We start from the raw sequence: 13,099 nt of genomic DNA, 5'->3' as shown, positions 1-13,099 counted from the left end.
GAAGGCTGAGCGCCGAAGAATTGATGCTTTTGAAGTGTGGTGTTGGAGAAGACTCTTGAGAGTCCCTTGGACTGCAAGGAGATCCAACCAGTCCATTCTGAAGGAGATCAGCCCTGGGATTTCTTTGGAAGGAATGATACTAAAGCTGAAACTCCAGTACTTTGGCCACCTCATGCGAAGAGTTGACTCATTGGAAAAGACTCTGATGCTGGGAGGGATTGGGGGCAAGAGGAGAAGGGGACAACAGAGGATGAGATGGCTGGATGGCATCACTGACTCGATGGACGTGAGTCTGAGTGAACTCCGGGAGTTGGTGATGGACAGGGAGGCCTGGCATGCTGCGATTCATGGGGTCGCAAAGAGTCGGACACGACTGAGTGACTGATCTGATCTGATCTGAATCCTGTGCCAAAGGATTAAAGCTCAGTGCTAAACTTATTTTTGAGACAAGGGTGTGAATTTTGGTAGTGAAACAGTTGATAATATAATTGTGAGTTTGTTGGAACGTTGTAATTGGCTGTGATGCATAGTTTCTCTTGGTGAGATAATATAATTGTGTTTGGCAGATTTTTAGCAACTCTTTGTTGATACCTGCCAGATAGGTTTATATTAGCTTTACCTTTCTTTTCCTTATGTATCAGCATAGCTGCATTTGTGTGTGTGTGTGTTAGTTGCTCAGTGGTTGTCTGACTCTTTGCAGTCCCATGGACTGTAGCCCACCAGGCACCTCTGTCTGTGGTAGTCTTATTAATAATTATTTGGACCATAAAGAAGACTGAGTACTGAAGAACTGATGCTTCTAAACTGTGGTGCTGGAGAAGACTCTTTCGCATTCCCTGGACTGCAAGGAGATCAAACCAGTCAATCTAAAGGAAATCAGTCCTGAGTATTCATTGGAAGGGCTGATGCTGAAGCTGAAGCTCCAATATTTTGGCCACCTAATGCAAAGAGGTGACTCATTGGAAAAGGCCCTGATGCTGGAAAGGATTGAAGGCAGGAGGAGAAGGGGGCAACAGAGAATGAGATGGTTGATGGCATCACCAGCTCAATGGGCATGAGCATACTCTAGGAGATAGTGAAGGACAGGGAAGCCTAGCGTGTTGTAGTCTGTGGGGTTGCAAAGAGTTGGACACAATTGAGCAAATAAACAATAATAATTATTTGAATCAGTGTGTATCTCCTTAAATGGTGGCATACTGTTGATCATTCTAGGTACAGTGATATGAGGTTAAATGATGTGAGAGTTCGTATTTTTTTAAACAGAAATTATTACTTTTTATATCTTGTTACAAATTTTCAATTTCTACCATCAAAAAGTATTAAATGTTTATATGTTTATGGTGTTACACAAGTCCAGTGGTTCTTCGGAGGGTTCAGGATGGGGAACACATGTATACCTGTGGCGGATTCATTTTGATATTTGGCAAAACTAATACAATTATGTAAAGTTTAAAAATAAAATAAAATTAAAAAAAATAAAAACAGAGAACTTAAAATCTGAAGTATCTAAAGGGATTACTATTACTTTAACTTTTTAAAAAATTCATGTGTATGTTAAACAAAACCTAGGTGTTGGACAAATGACAAAAGAAATTTAGAAAAGTGAAATTTTAGTCAGAAAATTTGTTTTTCCCCTTTAGGAATGAAATAAAAGATTTTATATTAGAGACATGAATTTAGAATTCAGAATAAGTGTTGCTTGTGACATCAAATGTTATTGATTTACCAGATGGAAATTTAATCAACATTTTTCTTAAAGCAAGAGCTTTGGGTTATATATATTCACCTTTGTAAATTCTAATTCCCTTTCTTCTCTTCCACTTCTTCCCCTCCTTTTTTCTGGACCAGTAACTTTAAAGTTGAAAGCTATTCTAAAGGTACCCATTTCTTTTTAGAATGTAAAGTTTCTTCTTAAGATTTAGAGCATTTGTTTTATATGTAAAGAACATTTATTTTATGCCCCAATGGATATGAGAGGGTCGTGGCTCTACTTCTCCATGAGCCTTATGTAGCCAAGTGGAGGTAATTAGTTGTTCCCTGTGCCCTTTTGTATTAGACCTAAAGACTGAAAAGTTGCCTCTTCCTTGGGTAGCTTAATTTCATCCATAAATGAGTGCTTAAGAGTTTGTTTCCATCATCCCAAAGACTCAAAATTATTTATGGTATGTTTGCAGTGAATTTTCTATTTTTATCACTGTGCACAAACCACGTAGACATTTTTTCATGACATACAGTAATCATATTGAATATTTAATTAATATGTTTGCTTTCTCATTCTGAAATGTCATCCAAATGATGCTTCCTACAAAGGGATTTTGTATAGTTCACTTAAGAACTCTATGTGCCAGTTACATAAAAGCCTGAGTCCAAGCATACTTCCACAAAAACTTAACTATCATCTTGCTTAGTTGAAGAGGTAGATACTTTGTTTTCAGGAATCTTATTTAGAAAGAAAATTTTCCTAAATGGTTTTATATTAGCTAAAATTTCATATTTCTATGTGATATAATATTTCTGTTTGTCGGTGTAACCTAGGTTAATTTAAAAGATGCTATTAATCATTTTTTCTTTTCTTTTAAAAAAGCAAGTCAAACTATAGTCACCTTCTTTAATTTAGTGGTTAACCAGGACCTACTCACATAGATAAGATTCCTTTATGTTAGTTTTATTTTATGTACAAAAATACTATACTAAATAACTTTTACCTTCAGTGGATTAAATGGATACATTGATTGGAGAGTTGTTCAAACTTTCCCACTGGCTTTCCTTAAAATTTTATATGTATTTCAAAATTATTACTCCATTTAAATATATTTTAATGAACTGAGCAAAATTGATCCACCAGGGAACTGAAATTAGTACTTTAATTTGGATTTTTGTTTCTTAAGGAAAAACCACATGATTTTATAGCTACTGGATATTTTTTTTAAATTTTATTTTATTTTTAAACTTTACAATATTGTATTAGTTTTGCCAAATATCGAAATGAATCCACCACAGGTATACCTGTGATTAATTTGTATATAATAAGCTTCCTATCAAAACATTATTTATCATAAACTATTTTAAGACTATTTTTATTGGTGTATTCCATGGAAACTGTCATTGGACTTGTTATGTTCACTTGTTAGCATTCTAGTAACGGAGAAGGCAATGGCACCCCACTCCAGTACTCTTGCCTGGAAAATCCCATGGATAGAGGAGCCTGGAAGGCTGCAGTCCATGGGGTTGCTGAGGGTTGGACACGACTGAGTGACTTCACTTTCACTTTTCACTTTCATGCATTGGAGAAGGAAATGGCAACCCACTCCAGTGTTCTTGCCTGGAGAATCCCAGGGACAGGAGAGCCTGGTGGGCTGCCGTCTCTGGGGTCGCACAGAGTCGGACACGACTCAAGTGACTTAGCAGCAGCAGCAGCATTCTAGTAAAATGCTAAAGCAACTGTAGTATATTTCCAATGAATTTATAAAGATATTGAACACTATTATTTATAACAGTGTCCTAGTCCATTCCTTATAGAATGCAGGTCAAAAAGTATTACCCTTTAGAGATCAAGTTACATAATATTATCGTGTATTTGGGAGCATAATATATTAAGATGTAACAGTACAGAGTATTTTTTTGCTCTTGAGATTCACAGGAGGTGGAGAGGGACTAGTCTATGGAATACATATGAAATAAAACTAATAGACTTGGATTTAATTAATTTGAGTAATTAAAAGTATACTGAATCTAATGAGATCTGATACTTAATTTTTCTAAAAGGGATTAATCACTGATTTTTTTTGCTCCTTACCTTCCATAGGAAACCAGTTTCCTCCAATTGCAGCCCAGGACCTTCCTTTTGTGTTAAAGGCTGGCTACCTTGAAAAACGCAGAAAAGGTAAATTGTATGATTCTAATGAAAAACCTAAAAATCTAAGACTCTAGGAAAATTTAATGACATTATCCCAACTACAAAATATAGCTTTCAGCTTAGAGTACTTTCTAAGAACAAAATAAAACATTTGACCAAGTTTATTGTTGTCAACCTTGGGTATTTGTAGATGATTCAGGAGCTGTTTCCTGCCTCTTCCTGCCTTGACTGTATCTCCAGGATGGGACTTCTCACTATTATCCCACCTGGCTGAGCAGAGGGTTATCTTTTTCCTGACCTGACATATGCCATGTTTGCTATGGTTCAGATCAAGCTTAGCATATTTTCTGCCATTTTCTGTTATTCATTCAGTGTTCCTCTTTACTGGCTGTGATAATTGAGAGTTGACCATATGGTCTCACTCTTTCAACACTAATATGTAATAGAAATGAAATATGGAGGTAGTATTATGGCCTCTTCATTACCATTCAGTTTATCTCTCAGGAAGTCCCTTTGGGCTTCCTATATATATTCCATTTGCTTTTCTTAGCTTGCCTAGATGAATTTTAAAGCCAAAAGAGATAACAGAAATAATCTAGGTCAACTCCTCCTCCCTCCTTTTTATGACAGATGAGAAAATGTGACCCAGATGAATCAATTATCTTAAGACCTTATAGTCAAATGCCTTTTTGACTATTCCTGTCAGGAAAGTTTGTTAGCCGTGTAGTTGATCCCACAAATATAGCAGCCCCATCTCTGCTTCAGTGTATTCCTTTTAGCTTTGTTTTATATTTTGTTCGTGCCTTGGAAAAGAAGACACAAACTAATTAGTCATAGAATTTTACAGCTAAAAGGAACCTTAGAAATCATATTAACTAACTTTTCCTTTTACAATGGGGAAATCACATTATATTTATAAAGGTAATGTGTATCATCTAAACTGTTCTTTTCTCCCTTTATTGTAGATCACAGTTTCCTGGGATTTGAATGGCAGAAACGGTGGTGTGCTCTCAGTAAAACAGTGTTCTATTATTATGGAAGTGATAAAGGTAGTATTGGTGTTCAGTTGTATAAACTTCCATTGCATGAGGGTTTTGGGGGGCATTTTATGCCACCTCCCTTTTTTGGTACAGAACAAGCTGAAGACAAATAGAGAAAAAATAACTGAGAATTATAATATTACAGCCTAAGACTAGTTAATAATTCTATTATTTGACAAATGCCCTAAGTTTCATAGTGCCTTAAAAGTCAACACAACTGTGTTTTATCAAAATAGGAAAGAGAAAACTTTCATCTGTATGGCCTTTTACCTCAGGAATTGTTTACCTCCAGGCTATAATTGTAGAATATCTGAAAAGTTAAGACCATTAGGGTTGTGCAAGTTTTGAAGGGAGGAAAATATGTTTTGTCCTTCAAATATTTTAAAGAAAAATTTAGATAACAATGAAACCTGTGCAACTCCTTTCTCAGCTTCTTTTACAGATTAAAGTGACAACAAACGTTGGTGTGTTACTGTTCTAAGCACCTTAGCTGTCTAAGCACTTAAGTTACATTAACTCGTTTAACTACAACTCTGTTGGGTAGCTACCATTATTAGTCCCACTTATTTTAGTTTTTGGAAAACCGAGGACAGAGAGATTAAGTAACTTGTTCAAGGTCCCAGAGATGGTAATGGCAGTTTTGAAATTTGAACCTGAAGCATAATGTTTAGAGTCCATGTTCTTAACCACTATTATCAATTGCATTAATTTAGAAACAATAAAATAACATTCTGTAACTTCATTTGCTAATTAATAACTATCTTAGTCATAGTTAACATAATTTTAAGTTCATTATTTGAACAAATAAAGCCATTAAATATTAAAATTTAAAGAATGTAAGCTTTCTTAGTTTTGCTCTTATCTAGGAAAAACAAGTCAGAAGTTGAATATTATAAAGGATTGTATAGCATTCATTTCCATAAAGAACACTTAAGGAGAAAAAAAGGCATAAAAGTCCAGTATCACTGAATATAAACTTTCTCATGGAATTGTTACTTATCAGTGTCGTTTGAAAGTTTATGTTTCATTTGACATTATTTGCAGTTTTTAGGGTTTTTCCTTATTACAAATTGGCAGATATGATTATTATATTTCAGATAAATTTGAAATAAATGCATGATGCTAGAAACTGGTCCTACCTTTTGGTTAGTGGGATTATCAAGTTAGAAATTAATTTAGTGGCTAGTTTGCATTCTGTTACTAATTTACGTGTTCATGTGTAATAATGGTATCCATGAAATGTAAACTACAAACAACTATGAACAGTCTTCTTTCTTCTGCTAAGTCTTAGTTAAGTAGGTGATTTTATCAGAAAATTTAGAGTCCATGTTAAATTATGATTATCATAGATAATAAATGTGTTACTGTTATAGAAATATAATTTTGTACAGTATTGTGACCTGAGATCAAGATTTTACTTCTCTGTGAAGAAATTTTTTCTATTTCATAAGACCAGGAGAGGGAGGTTTCAAATCCTTGTGACTTCGGTTAGTTAAGCTTCTCATTTCTAATTTCTGTAAAACTCAATGAATACTAATATCTGCTTCCATCACTCATAGTCCTAACTGGTATATACTGTTAGGTCAAAGATTAGCAACAGTCTTCCCCAAATCTAATATAATTTATCCCCAAATATAATCCCCAGGACCTATTTATATTTATTTCAAAAGCTAATACTCTAAATTCTAGTTATTTGAGGGGAAAGTGATAGTGAAAGTCACTCAGTCGTGTCTGACTCTTTGCAACCCCATCACTATATAGTCCATGGAATTCTCTAGGCCAGAATACTGGAGTGGGTAGCCTTTCCCCTCTCCAGGGGATCTTCCCAACCCAGGGATCAAACCCAGGTTAGTTAAATTCCCATTTCTATTCTTGTTTTTTGAGGCCTGAGGTAATAACATTCTTTTTAATTTGTATTTTAAGTACTTTGTGATCCATCTAGCCACTACCACAGCTTTTTAAAAACTACTATTCTCTCATTCCCTTTTTATGTGGATCTATGAAGGTTTGGTTTATATTTCCTTAAGCTCTTCCCTGTCTGTCACTATGAAGCCTCCTGTTTCCACTGAGATTTCAGATCTGTTTTTAGCGGTTCGTTGGAATTCTTGGCCACTTCTGGCTTTTAGGGACTTGGGAGGTGGGTATCTATCTTCAGACAGTTTTTAATTACTTGTTTGACATGATCCTAATTTCCTTAGTGTTGTTTTCTTCCTAAGAAAATGTATATGTCACATGAAATTTTTGTTTTTATATGTGACATCAGATAGCTAATTTGTACATCAGTGTTTACTGTATGTTTGAACCATTAATCTAAACTTTGGAAAGAGCTATTTGGATATATGAGAACTATGATCCCCCAGCTAAGTAGGATTTAGATAAATGGATTACAGAGGTGCAGAAAAGTTGATACCACTTACTGGGTTAAACTGTACTTTGTTACTCTTTGACAGTTACGTGGTTCACATTTTCTAACTCACTGTGTGCCAAAAAACATTCGGACCCATCAAGATAATCATGGCTTAGAAAGACTAGTTCCAGCCTCTAGGGTGAATAATACTATTACCTTTGTACCCATAAATATTATCTGTATTTATCATTCATGATCATTTGGGGCCTTTATGAGGTATATATACATATATACACATTTAAGATAATACATATATATATATATATAACATACTTTTGTATAACATACTTTCTCACTTTGTGAAATCACATCCTTGTTTTCATCTCTTTCCTCTTCATTTGATTATTATGACTCAACTCATTTATCAAGACTGTCACAGAGAGTGAAAGGAGGGAGTACAAAAGACTAAAAAAGTGGGTTAGGATCAGATTGACAAAAGCCTTATGAGAATAAGGGCCCTGCTAAGTGTTTTATCTTGAATATGGCTTTTAAGCATAGGGCTCTATGACCAGAATTGGTTTTAGTGGGGGGCACTGAACTAGTCGAGGCAAGAGAGGTTATCACAGGCTGCTGAGAGTGCAGGTCCCTATCGCTCCAAAGCCATGCTCTTTTCCTTAACTTGGTGGTTACCAGCCGTTCCAACATGCCTGTAAATGATGGCTCATTTAGGAACCTGTTCCAAACTCATATTTTTCTGTTTAACCTCTATGAGATCATGGATCAGTATTATGAACCTATCTCCTCCCACTTTTAAGGGGGTAGTAGTTAGTTTGTTGGAGAAGGAAATGGCAACCCACTCCAGTGTTCTTGCCTGGAGAATCCCAGGGACGGGGCAGCCTCGTGGGCTGCCGTCTATGGGGTCGCACAGAGTCGGACACGACTGAAGTGACTTAGCAGCAGCACTTAGTTTGTACAAAGTATCTCTTTTCTTTCCACCTAAGGGGCTTTGCTGTCTCTACCCCCATGCCCCAGTTAAAGAAAACCCTAGCGCTATATAGTATGTGGCAGCTGCAGGTAGCCTCGGTTCAAACAAGAGTCATTCTAAATGTACTTCAAAAATTATTTTGCGTATCTGGTTTTAACTTTTTCATTATAGTATCTTTTCAATATAAAATGAAAGTCAGTAGAAAATCGGGCTTTTAACAGATAATTTAAAATAAAGTTTTTATCTTGGCAGGGAAATAAAATTTTCCATTGAAGTTGACCTCTCTGCTCTCTTACTTCCCTTACAATTTAACCATTGATAGGAAAAATAGGACATAGCTGTTCAATCAGTGTGAGTGACAGTTATAAAGTGTTTTGATGTTGAAATAGCATCGTAGTTCTCTTTTAGTACCTACAAAATATTGCTAGAATGATAATATTATTTGTATAATTGAAGTTCTGTTGTTTTAAAACAACAACTTTAGTAACAACCATAAGAGCTTACCTTTCTTCCTGATTCATTTGATAGAGGCAAATTGTTGGGTCAGGGCATTAGCATTTTATAATTACATCATGAATATATATAAAATGTGTAAATCAAATCTGGCATTTAAAAAATTCATTTTATAATGTTGTTTGTATAAGGAAAGATGATATCTTCGTTGTTCCTTAAGAAATAGAAATAATTTGACCTGATAGAAGTGAAATAATTTTGATATACAATATTAACTTAAAATCTATCAAAATAAGTGTTAAATAAAAGACCTTTATTACCCTGTAGCAATACAGAGAAGTTAAAATGTACATCTGATATTTAGTAGGACTTCTTCAACATGAGGAAATATTCATGTACAAATTAAGTCTTACTAAAGGTCTGATGATGATGGGTCAGTTTGCAGTAAAATAGGACAGGTTTGATTTAAAATATATCTATACATCTGTATATCTGGAGGAGGAAATGGCAACCATGGCAGTATTCTTGCTGTGATAATATGGACACAGGAACTTCAGTCCATGGGGTCACGAAGAGTTGGACACACTGAGCAGTTGAGCACATCATCTGTACGTAGACTGAAGACATATGTGAGTATGTATATGAGGGCTGATGAGCCGGGAAGGGGTGGGACCAAGTTGGTGAATTCCCTAGTCAGAAGTTTGGCCTTTTTTATATAAGGGACAGTTAATGTTTCTGAGTCTTGCAGGTGAGTAGATGGTATGACAAACTTTGGATGTTAGAAAGATCATGTTGACAGCTATCAGAAGAAGGTGAGACTGGAGGCAAGATGTGCTTTGAAGCTGAGAGAGGCAGAGAATTCAGAGTTGTAAGTGCATGAAGGAGACACAAGTTATCTCAGGTGTTCTTAGCCATTTTCATGTTACCTGTGTAGCAGGAGTGTCATTAATTCTCTATCATAGAAGGCTCTAAGAGGATAACATGTATAGGATATTAAGATATTCCCTATATAGTATTTATCTTAACAATACCTATATGTATATAGGTATACATATATGTATATATAGTATATATTATATAGTCTATTATAGTCTAATAGACTGTAATTGTTATCTGAATTTCAGTTGTAGTGGAAAAGTGTTGTATCCAACTCTTTGCAACCCCATGGAGGCCACCAGGCTCCTCTGTCCATGGAGTTTTCCCAGGCAAGGATACTGTAGTGGGTTCCCATTTCCTTCACCAGGGGATATTTCTGACCCAGGGATGGAACCCACGTGTCCTCCTTGGCAGGCAAATTCTTTACCCCTGAGCCACCAGGGAAGCCGTAGAGGGAAAGTAGGAATAGCCCTCCAAAAGTAGAAATATTTAAATTCCAATCTACAGGAATGCCTGTAATTTATTTACTCTCAGTTCACAGCTACCTCATACTGCACTGTTTTTTAAATCAGGTTTATTGCTGTGGTTGAAAGTGTATGGCTGCATACAGAAACCACTTGATTTTTATGCTTATAATGTACTTTTATTTTACAGAAAAATAAAAGGCTTTAGAAATATCTAAAATTTCCTGCCACCAGACTATATGAGTCAAACTTATAATTCTAACTAAAGTGCTTCCCTTTGGACCTATACATATTGCCTGTGTTTGTTTTTCAGAGCCATTTGGGGCCCTTAAGTAATAAATATATATGTCATAAAGTATTTTTCACTTTAAATAGTATTATATGATATTTCCTCATGGTATAACTCATTTATGTGAGCTATGTAAACAGAAAAAATGTTCGTGTGTCTTTAACTGAGGACGTAGAACAACTTACTGATCAGTTGGATAAAGTTTAGTGGGCGTAATTCCACAGTATTAAGGGGCGTATTTCCCTCTTTCTTACTAGGGAGCATTAATACTTATGAAACTAGCATGAGTTATTCACTAAGAAGGAAAGGCCTTGTTAAACGTAACAAGCAGATATTATCAAAAATTTCTGAACACATGTCATATCTTTCTGTTTGCTAACCATTTGTACCAAATTAGCATTCTTGGTATGAACAACAGTTCAGATTTAGGACCCAGGCTGGCGTATCTGCTTGACTGATCTGAAAGAGGGAAAATCTAACCTCCCTCCAGCTTCTGTGGTGGGAAGTGTGCTCTGCTCCCTAAAGATCTCAGGACTAAAAATAGGAAAGATACTTAGATGCTGGAGATCCTCAAATAACAAATGGTCATAACTCATAGGGGTGCTAAATGATGTAGAATTATTTAGTTGCTATATTTATACTGTATTTTAAATGGTAGGAGAGTGGTTGGTGTTTTAAGCATGTATTCTGCAGAGCCAGCAAAAAAGAAAAAAGTATATTTGCTAGAAAAATAGGACTGGCTAGGTTTGGGGAGGTGGCAGTGGGGTAGAGGGAGATAACATGGCAATACTTGATGAAGAAAAGGGAGAAATTAAGAATGATGCTCAATTTTCTGGTTTGGAGGCTTCACTTAATGGAGGTACTGCTTATGGAGTAGGAGGACACATCAGGAAAGATCACAAGTGAAGCGTGAATAAGGATAAGATGATCTCTGTTATGGGCATGCTATATACATTGTGCCTATCTATAAGACATTCAAGAGATAAAACATGGATGGTGAGAAGGTGCAGATTTGGATATTCAGTTCTGAAGCTGGACCGAAAATAGAGAATTATGAGTGACAAGCATATTGATAGGAATTTAATCCCTGGGATTGGGTAAGGTTGCCCAGTGAGTACTGTAAAGCAGGAAAAGAGCAGAATTTAGAGGATAACCATAATGGCTATTTAAGAGATGGGCAAAGCAAGCTGAGAAAGTTGGGCACATGTTTCAGGAGGAAATGCAAGCTGTAACACTTATCAACTGAGACTTCATAAATTATATCTCCTTGAACAGTGGTTTTGCAAACACTAACGTGTATCAAAAATCACCTGGGTTATTTGCTAAAAACTTGCTTTCCTGGACACACCCCCAGGGAATCCTGTACAGGAGGTGCAGAGTGGTAGCCATTTCTACGTTTTTAACAGGCATCCGAGATGATTTTACAATAGGTGATTCTTGAAATATATTTTGAGAAACACTTTCTAGGAGACAGTGTGAAATGGTTGAAAAAGCAAGATTTTGGAATCGGACTTATGTTATAGTCCTGGCTTTTACTGCTTTGGTTGTGTGACTGAGAACAAGTTGGTTATTTTAAGGTTCTTTTTCCCCCCTCATCAGTGCTGGGGATATAATATACACCTTCTCTGTCTTAGAATTATTTCAAGATATATAGGGGATATGCTATATTAAATTTCTGGCATATAGAAGGAGCTCAGGAAATATGATACGTCTTTTTGGCCCTTAACCACACCCCCATCTCCCACCCCAGAACACAGCTGTAAACCTAAAAGTGAAGAAGTAGGAGGAAATAGCTACCATTAACGTCATACATTTTGTTTTATAAGAGATCAGAGCCAACTGCTTTTTTACCTTGAACCTACTGTTTTAGAATTGTGTAAAATTAAGTTACCAATTTAACAGATTTCGTTACCTAGTTTCTCCTGGCAGTCTTCAGTTCTGTAGACATTAAATTTGAACAGCATAATACAGGCAAGGTTAAAGTGTAAAACAGAAGCTGAGAGAAATTTAATAGTAGGACAGACACCTCAAAAATCCTGAGGGCATGAACATGTTGTAACATACTATAAAAACTAATACTCAAGTTAGTATTACTAGATCGTCAAGAAAATGTTAAATTATGCTTAACAGAATTGTCATATATTTCAAGATGATTTCCATTACAAAATCCAACAGTTTATAAAGTTTTGGCACTTTTAAATGCTAAACTAAAACTTCAGCTAGTTGGGAAGTTTACTTAGGTAAAATATCTGATTAGTCTATTACGGTTATGTATAAATGAACTTCTACGCTCTTGCTTCCTACTTGATTGGCATGTAACTATTTTTAAGTCAACAAGTGTCTTTGAAACTGTCCCAGAAAGTACTGTGGAACTAGCCTATATGTAAATTGCTGTGGTGCCATATGATGCTAAGGTTTTCTCTTTTTTCTCTGTCTTGAAGAGATGCTAATGTGAATGGAGAACAGTGGAGTCTTAGCATAGCCATGTCTGCCCATTTTATGTCTTGAACTTTCTGACTCATGTTGACTAATTGGAAATATGGCTACTTTATTGTTAAGGATTTGAAAAAGCTGAGAAAGAGTTAAAAATATTTCTTCATTTTCTGTTATCATGCTCCTACCCCCCACTTGGATATTTGTATGATTGGAGAAGGCAATGGCACCCCACTCCAGTACTCTTGCCTGGAAAATCCCATGGACAGAGGAGCCTGGTAGGCTGCAGTCCATGGGGTCGTGAAGAGTCAGACACGACTGAGCAACTTCACTTTCACTTTTCACTTTCATGCATT

The 13,099-nt window shown here is 35.9% G+C and overlaps 1 protein-coding gene across 1 annotated transcript in view; it reads left to right on the top strand.

The window, feature by feature from the left end:
• The window catches only part of SKAP2 (src kinase associated phosphoprotein 2), a 181,520-nt gene that overhangs the window by 95,934 nt on the left and 72,487 nt on the right, over positions 1 to 13,099 (top strand). The window contains exons 5-6 of the mRNA XM_010855390.1: positions 3,806 to 3,883; positions 4,822 to 4,905. Of these exons, the coding sequence (XP_010853692.1) occupies positions 3,806 to 3,883; positions 4,822 to 4,905 (162 nt within the window). The remainder of the gene's footprint in view (positions 1 to 3,805; positions 3,884 to 4,821; positions 4,906 to 13,099) is intronic.

This window comes from Bison bison, unplaced genomic scaffold (genome assembly GCF_000754665.1).
Source record: "Bison bison bison isolate TAMUID 2011002044 unplaced genomic scaffold, Bison_UMD1.0 scf7180017864364, whole genome shotgun sequence".
In the NCBI taxonomy this organism is placed as follows: domain Eukaryota; kingdom Metazoa; phylum Chordata; class Mammalia; order Artiodactyla; family Bovidae; genus Bison; species Bison bison.
The sequence above is the reverse complement of the archived record's forward strand: the minus strand, read 5'-3'. Positions and strand labels throughout refer to the sequence as shown.